At 42.6% G+C, this 23658-nt stretch overlaps 1 protein-coding gene across 1 annotated transcript; it reads left to right on the forward strand.

Moving 5' to 3' along the window:
• The first annotated feature begins 468 nt into the window (after positions 1 to 468).
• On the forward strand, positions 469 to 12699 carry LOC119809910 (zinc finger protein OZF-like). Its single transcript, XM_038323128.2, has 6 exons — positions 469 to 1030; positions 4990 to 5079; positions 5658 to 5784; positions 8215 to 8286; positions 8959 to 9041; positions 10578 to 12699. The coding sequence occupies exons 2-6, from the start codon at positions 5047 to 5049 to the stop codon at positions 11886 to 11888; spliced, it is 1626 nt and encodes a 541-aa protein (XP_038179056.1). The 5' UTR covers positions 469 to 1030; positions 4990 to 5046; the 3' UTR covers positions 11889 to 12699.
• The last annotated feature ends 10959 nt before the right edge of the window (positions 12700 to 23658 follow it).

The raw sequence follows: 23658 nt of genomic DNA on the forward strand, positions 1-23658 counted from the left end.
GGCTGACATACTTTAGTTAACGAGAACAGTTAGCCAGAAGCAGAACTACAGAAGCCAAAAGGCAGAGTGAGTACATTTAGAGACTTTCCCAGAACTACGGACTTGATGGACTAGGCCTTTGCTTTAGTTTTAGCAGGCGGTGCTGTCTACATGCTGACTTTTGCATCCTGAACGGTACTTCCATCGTGGTGTCAGCTTTGCTAAGGTCTGTTATCTGCTTTACGATCTTCTTTGTTCTGTTACTATAATAATTTCGTCAAACAGTTACATTTGCATGTGGAATTTGGGGTAACTTCAAATCTGTGTTCCTGGGCCAAAGTCGCTCATATTTGCCTCGAGAATAATCTCAGTCTCTCTCTGACTCACTATGCAGGCTAGCACGAACTCACAGAGATCTGTCTGCCTTTGCCGCTTACGTGAACGACGGAGACAGAGGGGCAGGTTTAAGAGCTAAGTCAAACATGGTGGAGCTACGGACAACTGTGCACCACCACCTGGGTCCTCTACAAGAGCAACACTCCTAAACCCAGAGCCATTTCTCACTTCCTAAATCCCACCTCTGTCCAGGGTGGCCAAGACCCGAATCTCCCGGTCTGCACTCCAGGACGGAAGCGGAAGTGACACCGACATAGCGCCCCCCTTTTTTTCCTAGCGATGGCTCTGTCCTGTAGTTTGCAGTGTCTTTCTTCGCCTCTGGTCCATCTTTACTCCCTGGGAGTCGAGGAGGGGGGCGCGACGGCGGCCGTGGAGGATCAGTGTAAGGCGTGGCTGTGTCCGCAGCCCGCGGAGAGGCCGTCGGCGTAGGCTCGGAGCCCGGGACCCGCGGGTCTGGCGTGCACCTCGCCTCCCTCCGCCGCTGCGGACGCTCTCCCGGGAAGGAACTTGCAGTCTGCTCGGTCCCCTCTGCAGAAAACTCCCAAGCCGCCTTTCAGCCTTCCAGATAAGTCGGTCTTCCAGGACAGAACTCCACCGCTCTACATCGCCCTGCAGCCGCCGCCTCCTCTGCACCACCCCTGATTGTGGAACTCCGGTGAGCACCGCGGGCTGGGGTTTGTGAAGGAATCTTACCTCGCAGAGTGTGGCTTTGTCTTTGGCATCGTCTGTTTAATTCTGTCATATGACATTGGGGTAGAAAAAGTGCTCTTAGGTGTCTAGCAGTAACATTTCTGTTTGTGGTAAGTGTGAATGTTTTTCTTTTCTTTTTTTTTCTTTCTTTTTCTCCCCGCTGAACGGAAACTCGCTGTGTACACCAGTTTGGCCTCGAACTCGTGAAGATCGGCCTACCTCTGCCTCCGTAGTGCTGGGATTAAAGGCGTGCGCCACCACACCCCCCCTGAATATTTATTTATTTAGTCGTTCCTTTTCTTTTTTTTTCTTCCTTTTCCTTGCGTTTCTTTACTCTCTTTTCTTCCTCTCTCTCTTTACCTCTTCTCCTCTTGACTTTACTGCTCGTAAAACTGCTCATTCAGTGAGTTACACACTGAATATTTTGAACATAAATGTATAGATACAGTGGGACTATGGCTTTCTGCTGGTGAATATAGGAGTACTGCCCTCTTTACCTGAAGTTGCTAGGCCTGTGCATCCTTAATTTCAGGAACTAACCCTGGTTCAGAGGTCAGAGAACGATTTTCAGGAGTTGGTTCTCTTTCCACCATCTCTGGTGCTGGAGGTAAAACTTGGGATTTCTGGCTTGGTCTTTACTCACTGATCCAAATTCATGGCTTCTGTTCTTTGAAATAGGGTGTCATGTAACCCAGGCTGGCCTCAACCTTGCTATGTAGTTGAGGCTGACCCTGAACTTCTGATCCTCTAGCCTTTACCTCCCAGTTGTTGGGATTTCTAGTGTCTAGCACCATGCCTGGCTTTGTAGTAATTTTTGAAGAGTCTTACATTCTTTAGGAAAGTCATACATTTTGCTATTTCTAATTGAAGTCTCAAGGGATGTTTAAAATTCCTGTGTTTCCTCCTTTCTCTTTTTCCTGTGTGCTCCATAACTCCAGAAGAGATGTCTGTAAGCTGCAGTAAGAGCTACTATGAGCACCATACTCCTTGGGCTGTTCCGGCAGCAGTTACTCAGTTCTCCACTAGTAACTGTGTGTGTCTGTAGTTATCCCGTGATGTCCTGGTCGTGAGCCACAGCTGTTTCTCAAAAGCAGACGCGTTGATCCTGAAAGGAGGGCCTGGTGCCTGGAGCGTGTGTGGCTCATGGGTAGTGAACTTACTTGGCAGGCAGGAGGCTCTGAGTCTAGCCTCCGGCAGCAGATACACAAAAGGCTTAGGATTGTGCTGAAGTACCAAGAAGGCTAAGGTGTTGCCTGACATCTGGCACTTGGACATCTTTTGGATCTGCTGAATGATTCAGATTAGGCACTTGAAAACCTTGTATTACATGCTTTAGGATTTTTAATTATTATTCTTGTATACATGTGTATGGTGATGGGTGTGGCTGTGGCACAGGGCAACTTTGTGGGGTCCATTCTTTCTTTTTGTAGGTTCTAGAGATTGAATTCGGGTCTCCAGGCTTCTGCGGCAAGCTCCTTTGCCTGCTGAGCCCCCTTCTACTAGAGCTGTCGTAACTTGTTCTGGCACGCACGTGAAGCTGGAGGCCATATAGCTGACTGTAGATGTGTTAAAGCATATATGAATCTTGAAAATTTTGTGCTCCAAATTCAAGTATCTGTTAAGTGTTATGTCTTGTTTTGGTTGGCATAAGGAGCAATAACCTAAATGAAATCTTCAAATGAATGCTTTGCTTGACAACAGCACTGGACCTTTAGAAAATATCACCCCTAAGTCTCCCACACTTCAAACTTCTTTTAGTGTACTTTCATATTTGTGCCTGCGTGAAAAGACGTCACAGCAGACATGTGGAGGTTAGAGGATGCCTTGCAGTTCCCCCTACTATTTTGAATCCTGGGGATTGAACTCTGTCAGCAGGCAAGCAAGTACCTCTGCCTGCTGAGCCGTCTCCCTAGCCCACCTCCCACTCTTGCATGGGTAAGGGAGAAGTGAGTAATATGGTGTCATCTTTTATTTTTGAATAAGGTCTCCTCCTGTAACTGTATATGTGCCTTATTTTTTTTACTCTGTTACTTTTTAATATTTATTTTAATATCTTTACTCCTTTAATCTGTGACTGTACTCTTTCTTCTCTCTGTCCTAAGCCCATGTACATTTACCCAACACTGTGTCCCATTCAGAGATCTTTTTTGTCTGAATCTCTTGTTGTGTATCTGTAATCATTTTCTAACCAGGAGAGTTTTGTTTTACTTTGTTTTTCTTTTAATGCTAAGCAGGTATGTCTAGGAATAATGCTACAGCTTTGTCTGTTGGCTTCACCCTGTCCAATATGGTAGAGGTATGTTCACTGCCTCTGCGAGCCATGCTCCAGGGACACAGAGGGTCTGTATTACCATTAAGCAACTTGTAGCACTCTGCTCAGAAACCCCATTTAAATGCTCTGTAGCAGGACCTCCCAGAAGAGCCAGAGCCATTGCTGCCACCAGTATGAACCAGCAAGCTGTCTCTGAGAGAAGCTGCACCTCTGCTTGCAGCCAACAAACAGAGCCTATCTGAAAAATTGTGGCTACCACAAGCTCCAATTGACTCCCATTTTTGTGGGTCTAGAAGTACTTTTTATAAGCTTTCTAGGCTTTATGTGGAAGTAGGTTGCCAAATGTTAGGCACCATTATGTAAATAGACAGAGGCTGCACTTTCATTTCCTGGCTGCTCAGATCTGAATAATCACACAAAAACTATATTAATTACAACACTCTTTAACCAATGGCTCAGGCATATTCCTAGTTAGTTCTTATATCATTTATTTATTTATCTATCTATCTATCTATCTATCTATTTATTATGTATACAACATTCTGTCTGTGTGTATGACTGCAGGCCAGAAGAGGGCACCAGACCCCATTATAGATGGTTGTGAGCCACCATGTGGTTGCTGGGAATTGAACTCAGGACCTTTGGAAGAGCAGGCAATGCTCTTAACCTCTGAGCCATCTCTCCAGCCCTCTTATATCTTTTTTAAAAAAGAGATTTCATTTATTTATTATGTATACAACATTCTGCCTCCATGTATGCCCGCATGCCAGAAGAGGGCGCCAGATCTCATTACAGATGGTTGTGAGCCACCATGTGGATGCTGGGAATTGACCTCAGGACCTCTGAAAGAGCAGCCAGTGCTCTTAACCACTGAGCCATCTCTCCAGCCCTAGCTCTTATATCTTAAACTAACCCATTTCTATTCATCTGTATATAACCACAAGGCTGTGGCTTACCAGTAAGTTTCTGGCGACTTTCTTGTTCAGCAGCTACATGGTGTCTCCTCAGCTCCGCCTACTCTCTCTGTCTCTGTTCAAATTTCCTGTTTGTCTTTACTCTGCTAAGCCTTTGGCCAAAACAGCTTTATTCATCAATCAATAAAAGCAACACATATACTGAAGGACATCCCACATCAGTAGACCAGGCTGGCTTCAAACTCCCGGAGATCCATCTGCCTCTGCCTCCCAACTACTGGAATTATAGGCATGCACCAGCTCTGTCTGGCTTTATCTTTAGCTTTTTGAGAGTTCTCCACACTTGAGTCAGGTGGTGGTGACCCATGCCTTTAATGCCAGCACTTGGGAAGCAGGGCCAGGAGGATCTCTGAGTTTGAGGATAGCTTAGTCTACAGAGCAAGTTCCAGGATAGCCAGGGCCACACAGAGAAACTTTATCTCGAAAAACCAGAGAGAGAAAGATTGATTGATTGATTCTCCACATTGATTCCCGTAGTGGCTATACCAGTTTGCAGTCCCACCAACAATGAAGGAAGGTTCCTTTTCCCCCACACTCATTTGTTGTTGGTTGAACTTTGCCATCAAAGTTTTTCTGATTTTCTTTTCCCCAATTGCTAGGGATAATAAACATTTTTTTTTAAATTTTATTTGTTTGTTTTTCTTTTGAGAACTGTTCGTGTCTTTTGTCTTTTCCCAGGAACTCTTTGTCAAGGACTCAGACTCTGTTCTTGAAGAAAAGATAAAGGTAGAGAAGATGGTAGCTGATTGTCTGACCAATTGTTACCAGGTATGTAGATCTGTGTCTCACCCCACCTTGTAGTCCCTCCTTCTTCAGGGCGGGCTTACGTCCAGAGTCTAAAACAAGTAGAAGTTCCCTCAAGAGCTGAGAGTGGTTGAGGTAACACCTAAAACTCATTCCAGATTTCAATAATTACTAATTAATCTTTGCACATTAATTATGTCCAGTTCAGTTATTCCGACAGATGATAAGGAAGATCTAGTGTCCTTTTTTGGAGTATTTGTCTATTACTGTTAAGGTAATATATGTAGTGTGCTGAGAAATATATTTTAAGAAATTGAGAGAAGGGCTTCTAGTCTGATTGTGGCGAGGTCTGTTCACCTGTCAGAAGGGTCATTAATTGTAAATGTCTGGAGCAGATCAACAAGTTGAGTGTAGATGTGGGCAGGGGTATTGGGGCCACTAAGTCCTGGGGCAGTCAATGGACGCTCTCAGATCTGTGTGGATATTGGGTATTGCTTCAATGTAGAGAACATTGGTGCACATGTTATTGTTTACTCAATATCTCTCTCGCTTTCTCTCTCTCTCTTAATCTGTGTGTGTGTGTGTGTGTGTGTGTGATTTAGGTCTCGGTGACTTTTGATGATGTGGCTGTGGACTTCACCCAAGAAGAATGGATTTTATTGGATCAAGCTCACAGAGACCTCTACAGAGAGGTTATGCTGGAGAACTATCAGAACCTGGCCTCAGCAGGTAGGACTGCCACTGCTCCTTATGGCTTCTTAGGAAGGAGAAGGATGGCATATCCTAGGTGTGCTGAAGGATCAAAATGCAATGGAAAGTACAGACACACAAACTTTGTCCTGAGTCTGTCTGTGGGAGACAAGATCCAAGAGTCCCAGTGGATGCCTAAAACTGTAGGTGAAACTGAATTGTATGTACAGTTGAGCTAATACTTTTGAGTTCCTTTTTCTTGATTTCACACATTGGAGATTTAATTTTTGGAAACAAGATTTCATTGTAGTTAAGGTTGACCTTGTCCTGATCTTCTTGTCTCCACTTCCAAGTGCTGGGATCATAGATACGTACCATAACATCTGACTGGAAACTTCTTGAGACTAGATACTAATTAGCATTAGGCTGGAGAGATGGCTCAGCAGCTAAAAGCACTTGTTGCTCTTGCAAAGGACCCAGTCTTGGTTCCCCGCTCCCAAATAGCAGCTCACAACCTTACCTGTTGTTAAATGCAGTTCCAGACTGGCTGCCTCTTCATGTCTCGGGGCTCTGTGTACACATAGTACACAAATACGAGAAAGCAAAACACTCAAATAAGAAATAAAACTTCTGAGCCAAGGGTGGTGGCACACGGCTTTAATCCCAGCACTCGGAAGCAGAGGAAGAAAGATCTCTGTGAGTTCGAGGCCAGCCTGGTCTAGAGTTACTTCTAGGACAGCTAGGGCCATTACACAGAGAAGTCCTATCTTGAAAAAGAAAAAAAGAAAGAGAGAGAGAGAGAGAGAGAGAGAGAGAGAGAGAGAGAGAGAGACAGAGAGAGAGAGAAAACTCCTAACCTAAGAATAAATATTAGCAACCCCAGCGTTTTCCCTCCCACATTTTACAACTTCTCTTTGGCCTAATCTGAAGTGCCGTCGAGACTACTGTCGTGTTTTGAGGCCATTAGTAAAATGAGGGCCACATGAGCATAAGCGTGGCTATGCTGCTTTTTGTTTGTTTTGAGGTAGGTTCTCGCTGTGGCTGACCTGGAATTCTAACTCAGCTTTTTGTTTGTTTTGAGGTAGGTTCTCGCTGTGGCTGACCCGGAACTCTACCTCAGGCTGCCTCTGCCTCCCAAGGTCTGTGCCACCATACCTGGCAGGTGCTGCTGCGGTGCAACAGGCGAGCTACTCAGAAAGATACTGAATAGCTGTGGAGCAGGCAGCGGGTGCAGTGTGGCAATGGCAAAGGGTGATTTGTGTTCAGGGCAGAACAGAAGAGTGGTGTGAGATTCTGTAATGCTACTCAAAATGACGTGCAATGCTGAGTCTTCTCTGGGCATTTATATTTATTATTTCCAGGACGGGGGTAGTGTGTAACTAACCACAGACAGTAAAGCCATGAGTAAGTGGGGTCTGCTATGCCTTTTCATCTTCTGTGCTGGTTCTCAAGATGCTGTGCTAAATGAATGGCATCACTGCCAATCACCCTGTTAGAAATACAGTCATTGCCTGGATGTTAGTGGTGCTAGCTCTAATCCCAGTACTTGGGAGGCAGAGACAGATGTGTCTTTGTGAGTATGAGGTCAGCCTAGTCTATATACTGAGTTCCAGGACAGTTAGAACTCACAGTGAGACCCTGTCTCAAATAAATAAATATGTAAAAGTCAAGTTTATTGAGTTGGGTGTTCTGTGCAAGTCCTTGTGTTTAATTCCCAGCACTGCCCCCCCCAAAAAAAATAAAAGTGAGGGGGCTGGAGAGATGGCTCAGAGGTTAAGATCATTGCCTGCTCTTCCAAAGGTCCTGAGTTCAATTCCCAGCAACCACATGGTGGCTCACAACCATGTAATTAGGTCTGGTGCCCTCTTCTGGCCTGCAGGAATACATGCAGACAGAATATTGTATACATAATAAATAAATATTTTAAAAAAATAAATAAATAAAAGTGAGAACGAGAAAGAAAAATATAGAAATGTTGTCATTCTCTTCCTTTTATATACTGAGTCAAAAAAGAGTACATCCTGCTTATATGAATCTGATACTCTGTAGCCTGCTGTTTGGAAGTAAAATTATCTTTGTTTTACTTTGCTTTCTATTTGACCCGAAGTATTAGTGTTTTCTCGGAGTGTATATAACCATCAATTGTGGTGTCAATTCAGCAGTAAACAGGGCATAGAAGAGGCAGTATTTGCTTGTTTAACCTTTCTTAAATAATTGCCCTGCTTTCATTAGAAGCATAGCTTCATGGCCTGTCATGGTGGCACACACCTTTAATCGAAGTATTCACGAGGAAGACAGACAGCTTTTTATGAGTTTGAGGCCATCCTGGTTTACATATCAGGTTCCAGGACTACATAGTGATACCCTGTCCAAAAAACAGAAACAGAAACCCAAACAGCTCCTGAATTATGCTCACTTTTATGCTCTTTTGCATGAACTTCCTCCGTAAATGCACTTGGCCATATATAGGATGCGAGGTCATCAAACCCAGTCTGATCTCCTGGTTGGAAGAAGAGGATTTGCATAGAGAAGATCTCCAAGGTGAATGTTTGTGAAGAATGTGTTAAGAATGAAATGTGAAAAGCCGGGCGGTGGTGGCGCACGCCTTTAATCCCAGCACTCGGGAGGCAGAGGCAGGTGGATCTCTGTGAGTTCGAGACCAGCCTGGTCTACAAGAGCTAGTTCCAGGACAGGCTCCAAAGCTACAGAGAAACCCTGTCTCGAAAAACAAAAACAAAAACAAACAAAAAAAAAAAGAATGAAATGTGAAGTGTTTTAAAGATGCACTTGATGGCTTTAAGTGTGGGCCATGTACCTGAAAGGGTACAGAACCCTCTATTTCATAGACTCTTACTTTTTGCCTTCTCAGGTGTTCCTGTAGTTTTGTGAAATGACGTATTGTGTTTGTTGTTTATTATTGTTGTTTATATTCTTTGCTCAGATCTTTGCTACTTTGCAGCCCTGATAGTGCAGCTCTTGTTTGCCATGAGTTTTAATTTTCAAAGAGTCAGTTTGAAATAAAACATTTAAAACTCACATCCTTAGTGTAGTCAATTTATTGACCTGGTCAAGATGATCACACTTTTCTTTTTTCTTAGCCAGGTTCAGTAGAAACATTCAAAAAAGCCCTGTGTCGTTTAACTTTGTAACTGTTCATTTATTTATTATTTTTTTTTTGCCAACTCTTAATTTTGTTTTTCTGTTTATTTTCAGAATGGGAAATGCCACTTGGCACCAAAGAGTCAACACTGCGTCAGGAGTTTTTGAGGGGACAGACTCCCAGTGGAATACAAACAGTAAGACTGACTAAAGATATTTGTTATTTCCCTCATTCCTGCACCCAGGAGAGAGCAGCAGTATATCTAAGAAGTATTTTGAATATAATGAATTTTTGGGTGACCCAAACTGATCACAAAACCTATTCTTTTAAAAAACAAACAAACAAACAAACAAACAAACAAACAAACCTATTCTTTAAGAGATCCCGCTGGCCAAGATGTCTCATTGGGTAAAGACTCTTGAATTCTAGTCTGACAACATGAGACTTGATCCACGGTACCCGCATGGTAGGAGGAGAGAAGGGGCTCTCACAGGTATCCTCTAACCTCTTCATGCACACTGCCATGTGTGTGCGTTCTCCCCTCCAAAGTAAGTACATTCTATTTGTTTATTTTATTTCTTTAAGACAGGATCTCACACAGCCCTGGATGGCCTGGTGTTCACTCTATAGACGATGAATACCTAAAATTCCAACTCAGTGACATCTGTATACATCACCCAGCATGAGAGAGAGAGAGAGAGAGAGAGAGAGAGAGAGAGAGAGAGAGAGAGGCAGGCCGGGGGGTCCCACAAGCACATGGCTCCACATGTGTAACTAGATACTAGCTTTAAGGCAATTTGTCTATATCTTAACAATTATTTTGAGCTTATATCAAATGGCAACTACTGTTGCATCTTTCAGTTTGAAAGAAAGCATGGCAGAAATTTTAAAGATGCTATTAAAAAGTTGAACATACTTTACCATTCATTCACAGCAACAGAAGAGAACAGTGTTGGTGATGTTAATCAGGAGATTTCTTATTTACCACACTCAGGAAAGATTGAGAATTTTGTAGAAAATCAGCACAAATGATAAAAATAAGAGAAGTGATAATCACCTACTAAGAAAAATGTCTTAGAGTCTAGGTCAAAATTTGGAGTGATAGAGTCCTCCTAAGTACTGATTCCTCAACATAGATTACTGATTTCTGAGGTTCTTAAAATAATTTCGTTAATATGCTCAGGCAAAGCCAAGCATGGTGGTGCACACCTTTAATCTGAGTACTTGGGAGGCAAAGTCTGGTGGATCTCTGAGTTTGAGGCTAACCCAGTCTATTTAATAGACCTTCTCAAAAAAAAAAAAAAAAGAAGAAGAAGAAGAAGAAGAAGAAGAAGAAGAAGAAGAAGAAGAAGAAGAAGAAGAAGAAGAAGAAGAAGAAGAAGAAGAAGAAGAAGAAAAGGCCAGGGGTCAGATGTGGTGGCACATACCTTACCTTTAATTCCAACATACAGAAGGCAAAGGCCAGTGGAGCTCTGGGAGTTTAAAGCCAGCCTTCTCTACATATTGTGCTTCGGGCCAGCTGTGGCTACATAGTAAGAACCTGTCTCAAAAACAAAACTACGAAAATACTAAGGCATCTTTCCAAATTAAAACTGATGGTTCTAGACTTTAGGATAAGAGTCTTGCATATAGTCAAAATGGCAAAAATCACCATTTTTCTACCTTCACTTAAGTGGAGTCCTTCAGTGAGTCTGAAAAACTCTCTAACGATAAGTCATCCTTTTATCGGCAGGTCAGAAGCCATGGCGCACGAGAACTCTGTTACGATGTACAATGTGGAGAGATCTTCAGTGAGCACTCGTATTTCAAGACACAAGTGAAAACTCACAGCATCTGCAACACTGGACATTTTACTCACTCGAGTCATGACGCCTCTGTTCAAATGCACACCATAAAAACGTATCCTTGTAAGATTTGTGGACGAGCCTTTGGGCGTTCTTCAAATCTTAATAGACACTTACGAAGTCACACTGGAGAAAAACCCTATGAATGTAAGGAATGTGGGAAAGCCTTCACTACCTACTCAAGGCTAGTGGAACATTTTAGAACTCATACGGGAGAGAAACCATATAAATGCAAGGATTGTGGAAAAGCCTTTGCTAAGCGCTCAGGCCTTATAACACATATATCAACTCATGCTTCAGAAAAACCCTTTGCATGTAAAGAGTGTGGGAAGGCCTTTGCTTCATCTCCACGCCTTAGTCAACACGTACGGATTCACAGTGGAGAGAGACCTTACATATGTAAGGAATGTGGAAGAGCCTTCCTGACTTCCTCGTACCTACGGAACCACATAGGAAGAACTCACAGTGGAGAGAGACCCTATATATGTGGGGAATGTGGGAAAGCCTTCCATTCTTACTCGAATCTCCGTAGACATGTGAGAACTCACAGTGGGGAGAGACCCTATATATGCAAGGAATGTGGAAAAGCCTTTCTCAATTCCTCATACCTACATAACCATATAAGAAAAACTCACAGTGGAGAGATGCCTCATATATGTGGAGAATGTGGGAAAGTCTTCCATGCTTCCTCATACCTGCGTAGGCACTTAAGAACGCACAGTGGAGAGAGACCGTGCATATGTAAGGAGTGTGGGAAAGCCTTCCTCAACTCCTCGTACTTACGCAAACATCTAAGCATTCATACTGGAGACAAGCCCTATGAGTGTAAAGAATGTGGGAAAGCCTACCGTAGGTACAATCTGCTGCATGACCATTTAAAAACTCACACAGTGGAAAAACCATTTGAATGTGATGTATGTGGGAAATCCTTTCAGTATTTTTCATACCTTACTAAACACATTCGTATTCACACCGGAACAAAACCCTATAAGTGTAAGTATTGTGGCAAAGATTTCACTACTTCCTCAAGCCGAACTGAACATATCCGAACTCACACTGGTGAGAGGCCCTATGAGTGTATAGAATGTGAGAAAACCTTCACTTCATCCTCGAATCTCATTCATCATGTAAAAATCCACACTAGAGAGAAACCTTTCGCTGAGAATGTAGCGAAGGCTACAGCAGATTTTACCTACTAACCGAACACTAGTACCTCATGGTGAATAGAATCACTTCAGATAGGCAGAATGTCAAATATCCTTAGTCCCTCGTGTCTTGATTTTATCAGACTGGAACTTACACTATTAAGAAACCAGTGTGGATCAGCCCCAATTATGACAGTTTACTTTGGAAACATAAAAGAACCCATACTCAAGATGCCCCATGAATTAAGGAAAGAAATATTAAAGCCGACACTATTTCCTAGGAACTTATTAAATATGTGAGACTTTGCAGTAAAGGGAAATACACTGATAAAAGACATACAGAAGGTTGTAGTTCTGCTAAGTACTTTTAGTTCATTAGATCCAGCAGTTGAGAAAACTTTTTGAAAGTAAGGAATGTTAGAAAGTCACATAAACTTAATCCTCAGTGTTTAGTAAAAAATATAATCCATACCCAAGAGAAATCAACTGTCTGGAAATTCTGTCTGTGTGCCCTGAAATGTGGTGTTGCTGGCAGCAGTAAGGCCTGTTGGATGATGCTGTTGATTTTGAACTTGTGATATCTGTCCTGATTGTCCTAGAGTGCTATGTTTTCTTCCCTCTGAGCAACGCCGTTTCATCTTGGTTGTTACAACTTCTGGGTAGCAAGCTGGTGATAATGAAGACTTGTGGAATATAAACATTGTTTTAGTGTAGATTCTCTAGTTGGCTTATATTAAACATGCTAGCCTATAATAACTTCCAGCAACTACATTTCATAATACAGCTCTCATGGTCTTTAGAATGTCCTTGTTCTTTCACAACTTTTAGGTAAATGGTGATATAAATAAATAGATAAGCAAACAGACTAGCAAAGCCTTCTACCCGAAACACATTAGGCCGTGGATCTATAGATGGCTCAGTCATCAGTGAGGCCAGAGCCCTCGTGACCAGATCTCGCACATTTCTCACTGAACACCGCAGCCCTGGGGACCAAGCCATCGGTATGTGAACTTTTGGGGTACATTTCAGATACAAATCATAATACAATCCTTCCCAGGTTCTGGTAAGTCCTCAAGATTACAAATAGCTCAAGTGCTTGGGAGCATGTATTTTATAGTCATTTTAAATTCGTGGTGGTTTTCTAGTGTGTGTGTGTGGTGGGAATGAAATAGGCATGCGTGTCACAGTGCACACGGAGATCAAAAGACAGTTTACAGGAATCTGCTCAAGTCTTCCACCACGTGGGTCCCAGGGACAGAACTCAGGCTGTCGGGCACGGCTTGGCAAGCACCTTCACTCACTGACCATCTCACCGGCCCACAGTTTTCCTATTCAAAGCAATCGGAGGCTGAAGAAGTGGCTATGTGGTTCAGAATACCTGCTGCTAGTCCAGAGGACCAGAGTTCTGTTCCCAGAACTCACACTGACATGTTCACAACTGCCTGTAACTCGAGCCCCAGGGGATCAGACTCCCTCTTGTGGTCTCTGGATACTCGTGTGCAAGTACACATACAGACACATGAATAATGAAGTCTTTTTAAGAAGAAAATCAATCTAGAGTCCTGAACCGTATTCTTTTCTGGGAACACACCCAACCTATATGCTCCATATCCCAAATCAGTCTAGATAAAAGCTGAAGAGAAATAGAGACATCATCTATATTCTTATTCATTAGATTTATTCAAAATGATTGATTTAAAATTTTTTTTTCCAGCCATACTTTTTCTTCTTGGCAGAAATTTCAAGAATATTATGGCTAGTACTTTTTTGCTTGCTTACATCCTTGCCTCCTTCATTCTGTTTTTGCCTCTGTAGGTCTGGGTGGTGTGTCATTCTGCGCCCTTTCTCAGTACAATGCATAAGAAACTTCAATTAATCAGGCACCATTACGGCTTCCCATAGATACTCATAGCAACCATCTCTTCATAGTTGATGTTTTCTGTATTGTCTGGTGTGCTTTGGGCAGTGCCTGGGGTATAGCTACCACTCTACTGCATTTTTGTTGTTGTTTTGGTTTGTTTTTCGAGACAGGTTTCACCGTTTAGCTCTGGCTGTGCTGGAGCTCGCTTTATAGACCAGGCTGACTGAGAATTCACAGAGATCCGCCTGCCTCTGCCTCCCAAGTGCTGGGATTAACGGCGTGCACCGTCACCACCCAGCATCGTACATTTTTATTTTGTAGAAGGTGACACTTTCTTGGTTTATAGCAGAAGACACCTGCAGTAGGCAGTTCTACCATATGCATTCCGGGATCCAGCTGAGATTGTTGTGCTAAGCAGCACATGTGCTTTCTTGCTGAGCCATCTTGGTGTCCCCTTTATATTTTTAATTTATTTTAAGACTTAGACATCTTAAATTACTTCATAATTGTAGGGTCTTGTTTTGTTTTCTAGTTGGTTGGTTTTTTGTTGTTATTGTTTGGTTCTCTTTCTTGTTATTGGCAATCAGTCTATGACTGAGCTATATTCCTAGCTCCACATTTCCCCACATACCGTTTCTTTTTCTTTTTTTCTTCTTTCTTTCTTTCTTTCTTTCTTTCTTTCTTTCTTTCTTTCTTTTGTTTTTTTGTTTTTCAAGACAGGGTTTCGCTGTAGCTCTTGTAGATCAAGCTGGCCTCAAGCTCACAGAGATTCTCCTGCCTCTGCCTCCCCAGTGCTGGGATTAAAGGCATCATGTGCCACCACTGCCTGGCCACACACACCCTTTCTGATAATATGGTCTTGCTCTGTAGTCCATCCAGACTGTCCTGGAACTCATTTTGTCTACCTTCAGCCTCCAATGTACAAGGAGTAAACCACATCATTTAAAATTTTGGAGGTGCAGTGGGGGGGGGGTGTTGTAGGAGTTTCCATCTTAGAGGTTTTTATTCTTGTGTTCATATCTTTTTTCCTATTTTCTAATTAAAAATAGATATTTTGGGGGGCTGGAGAGATGGCTCAGAGGTTAAGAACACTGGCTGTTCTTCCAGAGGTCCTGAATTCAGTTCCCAGAAACCACATGGTGGCTCACAACCATCTGTAATGAGATCTGGTGCCCTCTTCTGGCCTGCAGCATACATGCGGACAGAATACTGTATACATAATTAATAAATCTTTTAAAAAAAGAAAATAGATATTTTGCAGACATTATATTCTAATTAAGGTTTTCCTCCCAGATCCTCCCCTCCTTCCCTCTCACTCAGATAGAGGTAATGGCACGTGCCTTTAATCCCAGCACTCAGGATCTCTGTGAGTTTGAGACCAACCCGGTCTACATAACGAGTTTCAGGACAGCCAAAGTTACATATTGGGACCGTCTCAAACTAAACAACCCCCCCAAAGGCACTAAAAAGTAACAGTAAGATATAAGCAAACAAACATACAGAAGAAAAGGAGCTAAAGAAAAGGCACAAGAAACAGATGCAGAGTGGCACATCCACACACGTAGAAAGCCATAAAAACACAAAATCGGAAACCAATATATATGCAGAGACCTTTAAGATGGGGCAAAAACAACCCTCCAATAATGCCATTGGGTTTTGTGTTGGCCATCTATTGATGGGCATGGAGCCTGCCCTTAAGAATGGTTTGTTTGGGCTGGGCGGTGGTGGCGCAAGCCTTTAATCCCAGCACTTGGGAGGCAGAGGCTGGCGGATCTCTGAGTTCTAGGCCAGCCTGGTCTACAAGAGCTAGTTCTAGGAAAGGCTCCAAAGTTACGGAGAAACCCTGTGTCGAAAAAAAAAAAAAAAAAGAATGGTTTGTTTGCCCAGTGAGACTCCATTGGAGAAAACTAGTTTTTCCTTTGGTTATCAATTGGGAACAGCTTCTGTGTTAGAGATGGGGGCTTGTACCCACGCGGCCTTTCACCACTGGGACAGATGGATCTGGTTTAGACCTGTGCAGGCCCTATGCATGCTGTCACAGTCTCTGGTCTATGTGTGTGTCGATCCTACTGTGTTTAGAAGGCCTTGATTCCTTAGTGTTCTTCAGTCCCCTGAGGGGAGGTATTTGATGGAGACATTCCATTTAGGACTGAGTATCCCAGGGTCTCTCTCTCTCCGCACATTATCAGTTGTGGCTCTCTGTGTTTGTTTCCATCTGTGTGATCTCTGATGGTGGCTGAGCAAGACACTGATCTTTAAGTATGGCAGAATGTTGCTAGGAGTCATTTTATTGCTACATTCCTTTTGCAGAACAGTAGAATTTGGTCTTCACCCAAGTCCATGGTCTATCTAATCCCAAGTTCTTGGCCACCTGAGCAGTGTTGGGGATGGGTTCCATCTCATGGAGTAGGCCTTCAATCCAGTCAGATATTGGTTGATTAGTTCCACAAGCTTTGTCTGCTATTATAGCAGTGTACACTGCCAAAGGTCACCATTGTAGACTGAAGTATTTGTAGCTGGGTTGGTGGTTACCTTTCTCGTTTGGTCAGATGCAGAGTTATCTTCCAGTACCAGGAACACTAGTCAGTGGGAATGAAGGTTCTAAGTAGGCACCAGCTCAACATCACTATGTTCAATGAGTTATATAGATGTTTTCAGCAATAAGGCTGAAACCACCTGTTTCTCGAGAGCAACCAATAGCTTTGGCAATAGTCTGAGTTGTTTTGGGGTTTCCATGAAGCTATTTGGCAACAACTTGATTAGATGTTACTCATTCTCAGAGCTTGAAGTTTCATTTAGTGACAAGAGATTTTGAGTTGCAACTTTGTCTCCCTAGTTATTTGGTGATTCCATTCATATATATGAAGATTTTATATATATATATATATATATATATATATATATATATATATATGTGTGTGTGTGTGTGTGTGTGTGTGTGTGTGTGTGTGTGTATACATATACACATATATATATAGAGAGAGAGATGTGAAGATAAGATAAGGAGTTTCTACTGTATTCGTTTTCTATATGACCTCTCAAATTGCCATTAGTTTTGACTGTCTGTTTAGTTTGGGTTTCTTTAGCTGTGAAGAGACACCATGACCACAGCAACTCTTATAAAGGAAAACAGTTCATTGGGTGGCTTACAATTCAGAGGTTCGGGTCATTATCATCATGGTTGGACATGGCAGTGTGCAGCTAGATAAGACACAGTGTTGGAGAAGGAACTGAGAAGTCTATATCTTTGATCCACAGGCAACAGGAAGTGAACTGTCTCACTGGACATGACTGGAGCATATATGAGACCTCAAAGCCTGCCTCCACAGAGACACTTCCTCTAATAATAAGGACGCACTTCCTAACAGTGCCACTCCCTTTGGGGCCATCTCTTTTAAAACACCAGTCTCTCCCCAAATTTGCCCCTTTACCCTGTTCTTCCCTTTTTCTTCCTGTTTGATCTTCCTGTTCCAGTTGCCCCCTTCCATCTATAACTATCCATCCTATTTTCCTTCCCATAGAGACCCACGTGTTGTTCCCCCCTCACTAGTTCCTTCCTTCATACTTAACCTCTCTGGGTCTTCGGATTGGAGCTTGGTTTATTTAACAGGCACTATCCATATATAAGAGAACACATACCTTATTTATCTTTCTGGGTCTGGATGATCTTTCAGGATGATCTATTCACCTGCCAATTTCATGATTTCATGTTTATTTTTTATTGTGTTTTATTTTTAGCAGCTGAGTAATATTTCATTGTGTAAATGTTCCATATTTTCTTTATCACAGTTTTCTGTCGAGGAACATCAGGTTGTTTCCAATTTCTGGCGATTATGAATAGGGCAAAAGTGAACATGGATGAGCAAGTGTCTCTGTAGTAGGATGTAGACAGAGTCTTTTGAGATATGTCCAAGAGTGGTATGGCTGGATCTTGAGGTGCTTCTATTCCCAGCTCTTGGGGAACTGCCACACTGATTTCCATGAGGCAGTACAAGTTTGCATGTGATAGTATCTTAAGGGTTTCTTAATTTGGGCATCCCAGATTTCTCCAACTATTTCTGTGATTTCAGATGTTTTCTTGATAACTTTAAATGTGTTCTGTTGCAATGCCATTTATACATTGTTTGAAAAGAGTTTGAGGGTTTTTTTTTGAGACAGTCTCTTATTTGAGACAGTACCCCAGGATGTTCTCAGACTCACTATGGAGCTCTGGATGACATTGAACTTGTAATCTTCCTGATTCTACTTTCATCTTTTAAAAGATTTTTTTTAAGTTTTTTTTTCCTTTAGTGGGGCAGGCAAAGTGGTGCACATCTTTAATCACTGTACTTGGGAGGCAAAAGCAGGTAGATTTCTGTGAGTTCAAGGCTAGCCTAGTCTACATAATAAGTTAAAGTACAGCCAGAGGTACATAGTGAAACTCGGTCTCAAAAAACAAAACAGCAGGGACTAGAGAAATGGCTCAGTGGTTAAGATCACTGACTGCTCTTCCACAGGACCTGGGTTCAATTCCCAGCACCCACATGGCAGCTTACAACTGTCTATAACTCCAGGATCCAAGACCCTCACACAGACATACATACAAGCAAAATACCAATAAGATAATAAATTTTAATTTTTTAAAAGTATGCATATGTAGCCGGGCGGTGGTGGCGCACGCTTTTAATCCCAGCACTCGGGAGGCAGAGGCAGGCGGATCTCTGTGAGTTCGAGGCCAGCCTGGTCTACAAGAGCTAGGTCCAGGACAGGCTCTAAAAAAGCTGCAGAGAAACCCTGTCTTGAAAAACCAAAAAAAAAAAATGTATGTATATGTGTGCCATCTGTGTATGGGTGGGTACAGGTGCCAACAGAGGCCTGAGGTGTTAGATCCCATGGAGCTGGTGTTACAGGCAGTTCTGAACTGCCCAATATGGGTGCTGAGAACAGAACTTGGGTCCTTTGCAAGAGCAGTGCATGCTTTTAACTGCTGGACCATCTCTCTAGCTCCTGCCTTCTCTTTCTAAATGCTGGGATTACAGGGGTCTACCCATACACTTGTGTGCATTGTAGTTTCAATTTTGTATACTTAGTCTACTGCTGACAGAATTTATGTCTAATCTTCTTTTTCTCCCTAAAGGCATAAAATAGTCAGAGTACTTCCATTTAGACAAAAGCATTGAAGGGGATGTTTGGGGGGTTGTTTGTTGTTATCTTGTTTGTTTGTTTGGTTTTGCTTTTTGAGACAGAGTTTCTCTGTGTAGCCCTGGCTGCCCTGGAACTCACTCTGTAGACCAGGCTGGTCTCAGACTCAGAGATCTACCTGCTTCTACCTCCCAAGTGCTGGAATTAAAGGTGTGCGCTGAATGGGGATGTTTTAATGCCCAGGGAGAAAGACATGTCTTCCCCTTGTGATTTACATGTTCCTGACCGTTAAGTGGTTTTTAGCCATGAGACACTGGACCCTTAGAACACCACTTTTTATACAGTCCAGTTTCATGGACAGATACAAATGGTACCAAAGAGGCATTTTGTAGAAAGAATGGAAGCTGGGAGGTGATCGGATGGGTAAGATTGCTTTTCTGCAAGCACAAGCACAAGCACCTGAGCTTGAATCTCAGCACATGCAGCAAATGCTGAGTGTGGCTGTGCACACCGTTTACCCCAGCGCTGGAGATGGAGTAGGCGATGGAGTAGGCGAACTTTCAGTTCAGGGAGAAAACCCTGTCTCAAGGGACCAGTGGTGCAGGGTGATTAAAGAGCTCATCACTCTTGTCCTGCATTGGTCTCAGCATGTGCGTACACACATACACATTCTTGTCAGTTGCACAGCACACGAAGATGAAATGTGTACAATTATTATATAAAATGGTGGGGTTTAAGCCAGCAAGATCGCTCAATGGGTAAAGGAGTTTGCCTTGAAGCCTGTTGACTAGCAGTCAATCTCTAAGACCCACATAGTGGAAGAAAAGAACCAACAGCCTCCAGTAGTCCCCTGACTTCCACACATACTTCCCCACTCTGGAAAAAAAAAAAGGTAACAAATGATGGGATATTTTCATACATACACATCATGTGATTTGCTCATATGTACTGTCATTTCCCTGTCTTGTCCTCCCATCTCTCCCACTACTGGTTCCTTTCTCCTTCCAAAATACTGCCTTTAAAAGGCTTTGAGATTCACAGAGTGTTCCCTAAACTTGCATACTACAGGATGGCCTAGTGGGAAAAGATGCTTGGGCTGAGTTCAGCTCTTGGCCCCACGTGATTGATGGTGGAAGAGCAGTGTCATGGCAACGGTGCACCTGCCGTCACCTCCCCCGGTAAATGTCATTTTAAAAATGAAGGAAACTTGCATGCTGCACCCAGTTTTGTGAGTTGCCTGATGAAACAAGTAGGATTTAAACAGCCAGAGTGAGCCCAGTAGTATGGTGGTGGGTGCCTGTAATCTCAGCGGTCAAGTGGATGAGGCAGGATGAGGCAGGATGGCCTGAATTACGTCATGAAACCCTCTCTCCATGAGGGGAAAATGTCTTAATGAACTTAGAACATGATAAATCAGAAGAAAAGTAAGCCCAAATACAATGAAATTGTGGAACCTAAGATCAATTTTTGCCCTTGGTTTTGTTTTTTTTTTTTTTTTTTTTTTTTTTTTTTTTTTTTTTTTTTTTTTTTTTTTTTTTTTGCTATCCTCGACCTTATGTACCATGGAGAATGAACTTCTGATCTTCCTCTAGCTTCTCCCAGAGTTTCAAGCATGCTAGGCAAGCACCCTATCAACTGTGCTACACCCCTAACCCTAAGTGTGTTTGCTTTTATTTATTTGGGGAGGGGGGCTCAGTCTTACTGTTTGCCCTAGAACTCCTGAGCTAACCTGATCTATCTCAGTTTCTTGATTAAGTGGAATATGTATGCACATCGACATTTTGATCTCTGAAAAGGAGTTCAGGGCTCTGTATCATGCCATATACCTATAATACTATAATGCCTGTAATAGAATATAAAGCTGAAGAAGGGCAGTCACAAGTTCCAGGTCAGCCTATGCTACATAGTGAGACTCAAAAACAGGGATTCATTGAGACATTGTAAACAAAATAATAATAGGCCGTTATCTCACACCTGGAATCCCAGGCCTCGGAATGTGAGAGAAGAATAGGCAGAAGTTCAGGGCCTTCTTAAAATTTTATTTATTTATTTATTCATTTATTTATTTATTTACTTATTTGGCTCTATAGAAAGGTTAGTGCCAACCTGAGAGACATGAAACCCTATCAAAAGAAAGAAAGGGGTGGCCTGGCAGTGATGGCACATGCCTTTAATCCCAGGACTTAGGAAACAGAGGCAGGTGGATCTATTTGAGTTCAAGGTCAGCCTAGTCTACAGAGTGAGTTCCAGAATAGCCAAGGCTACAGAGAAACCCTACCTTAAAAGACTAAAAAAGAAAGAAAGAAAGAAAGGAAGGAAGGAAGGAAGGAAGAAAGAAAGAAGAAAGAAGAAAAGGGGTAAAGGGAAATACAATAGGCTGTAATCCTATAGAAAAAGTAGCAATTACAAGGATGGGGTCCACATCCCTTGTGGCCACCAAGGACAAGGATTCTACATGGATCTCCATCCAGCATAAACACACTGTGTCTGCTGAGACACACAGAGCATTGTGGCCTAAGTGGGGTTGCTGTGCAGATTTATTCAAGTGTGTCTGATGACACCCTTAAAGGACTATTCATAATATGTTTGCTCCCCACAATCCAACAGAGCCACCGACGCAAGCAAGAGAGTCCTGAGGTAAACATGGGCCTTTTCCAGATCTCGCCCTTCTGAGAGATGCACTAAAACACAACCCAGACCAAGAAACTTTGCTATACTCCATCCTCTAAATCCAATAGAGTTGACTGTGGCAGAGAACAAATAGCTATGTCAGATTTTGTAATTCTACATTTTATTTTGTTGACAGAAAATATTGAGAATCCAACTTTAAGATATTTGGAAAAAGGATATGAGAAAGGTTTGACAGTTGATAAACGTCATTGAGTCTGCTAGGGTTTCAGTTGGAAGTGAGAGACTTTAAAAAAATCAAAATATTCCTTAAGAAAAATGGATAATAAAAACTACCTGAGAGACTGGCAAGATGGCTCAGCAGTTAAGATCACTGACTGCTCCTCCAGAGGTCCTAAGTTCAATTCCCAGCAACCACATGGTGGCTCACAGCCATCTGTAATGAGATCTGGTACCCCTTTCTGGTGTGCAGGTGTACATGGAAGGAATGTTGTATACATAATAAATGAATAAATCTTTAAAAAAAAAACTACCTGACCAAGCCGGGTGGTGATGGCACTCAGGAGGCAGAGGTAGGCAGATCTCTGGGAGTTCAAGGTCAGCCTGGTCTATAAGAGCTAGTTCCAGGACAAGCTCCAAAGCTACAGAGAAACCCTGTCTCGAAAAACAAACTAAAACAACAACAACAACAACAACAACAACAAAAAAAAAAAAACAAAAAAAAAAACTACCTGACCAAGTGTGGTGTCATACACTTTTACTTCCTGCTCTGGGGACGCCAGCCTGGTCTACATAGTTAAGTTCCAGGACAGCCGGGGCTGCACAGTGAGACCCTACCTCAAAAACAAAACAAACTCTATCTTGAAGGTAAGAGCTTGTAGAGAATCAAGATGCAATACAAGGTCATAAAACAAGCAATAGGAAAAGCTTCCACGGCAAGTGAGATGAATCAGCAGCGAAAGGCGCTTGCCACCAAACCTGCCTCCCTAAGGCACTTACAAGGTGGAAGAGCAAACCATCTACCTCAAGTTGTCCTCTGATCTACAGCAACACACACACACACACACACATGCACTTAAAACAAATAAATGAAAGACAGAAAACAGCCATGATTACATGCACATGAAGGAGGACTTTAAAGAGTTGCTATAAAGCTTCACTATGTTGTGAATGGTGCTAATTAATGTGGACAGCTTTTGTATAAGTTTCACATTGTTCAGCTGTAACTGTTGTCTTGGAAACTGAGCTCCTTCCCTCTGCAGGTTCAGTTTAACATTCCATTTGACATTTACATTTTTAAATTTATGTATATGGGTGTTTTGCTTGCATGTATATCTGTGTACCATGTGTATGACTGGTGCCCGTGGAGGCTGGAAGAGGGTGTTGGAACCCCTGGAACTGGAGTTACAGGTGTTTATAAGCCACCATGTAGATGCTGGAAATCAAACTGGAGGGTGTCCTTTGAAAGAGTCGGCAGTGCTCTTGACCACTGAGCAAGCGCTTTAGTTGCTACATTTGACCTTTTACGTAGCATTTGATACGTACCATGGTCATGACAGATTGAAATCTTCCCTCAAATCTAAACATCATGAACTAATCATAGCTTATAAAGTGAATAATAGGGCTAGGAGATAGCTCAGGGGATAAAGCGTTTCCCCACAAATATGAAGAACAGAGTTTGAATCCCCAGAACCCAAGTGATTGATGTGTGGGTGTGGCAGCCCACATGTAATTTTAGCACCCGGAAGGCAGGATCTCCAAAGCAGTCTGTCTAAGATGACCAGCTGAGAAACCCTGCCTCCGAGAATAAAGTGGAGAGCAATTGAAAAAGACTCTTCATGTCAACTTCAGGCCTCCACATGCACATTCAAATACACATGCAGCAGACACACATGCAGAAATGAGTGGCAGGCACTGCCATCACCTGTTTCATTCAACAGAAAGCCCAACCGTCCTGTGATTCCAAAGAGTGGGTGTGCACTGACCTCAGCTAACTTCAAAATGCATTTTTTTAAATTTTTAGAACATGTCAAATAGTTTCACAGTTAAACAATATGGTCCATTTTGGAGGTAAAATACATTGTGAAATTTGAAAGACAGATATGTAAATGAGCCTACTGGGGTCTGGCTGTGTTGAGCCCAGTGGGTCAGAGGAGCGTCATTTGGAGCCATTTTGTTAGGAATATTTTCAGATAGAACACACCCCAGAGTTCA

The sequence above is a fragment of the Arvicola amphibius genome, chromosome 3, assembly GCF_903992535.2.
Source record: "Arvicola amphibius chromosome 3, mArvAmp1.2, whole genome shotgun sequence".
In the NCBI taxonomy this organism is placed as follows: domain Eukaryota; kingdom Metazoa; phylum Chordata; class Mammalia; order Rodentia; family Cricetidae; genus Arvicola; species Arvicola amphibius.

Coding starts and splice junctions, on each gene's coding strand:
- LOC119809910 (XM_038323128.2), top strand. CDS start 5,047: ATGGTAGCTGATTGTCTGACCAATTGTTACCAG. Junction 5,080..5,657: donor GTCTGACCAATTGTTACCAG/GTATGTAGATCT, acceptor TGTGTGATTTAG/GTCTCGGTGACTTTTGATGA. Junction 8,287..8,958: donor GCATAGAGAAGATCTCCAAG/GTGAATGTTTGT, acceptor GTTTATTTTCAG/AATGGGAAATGCCACTTGGC.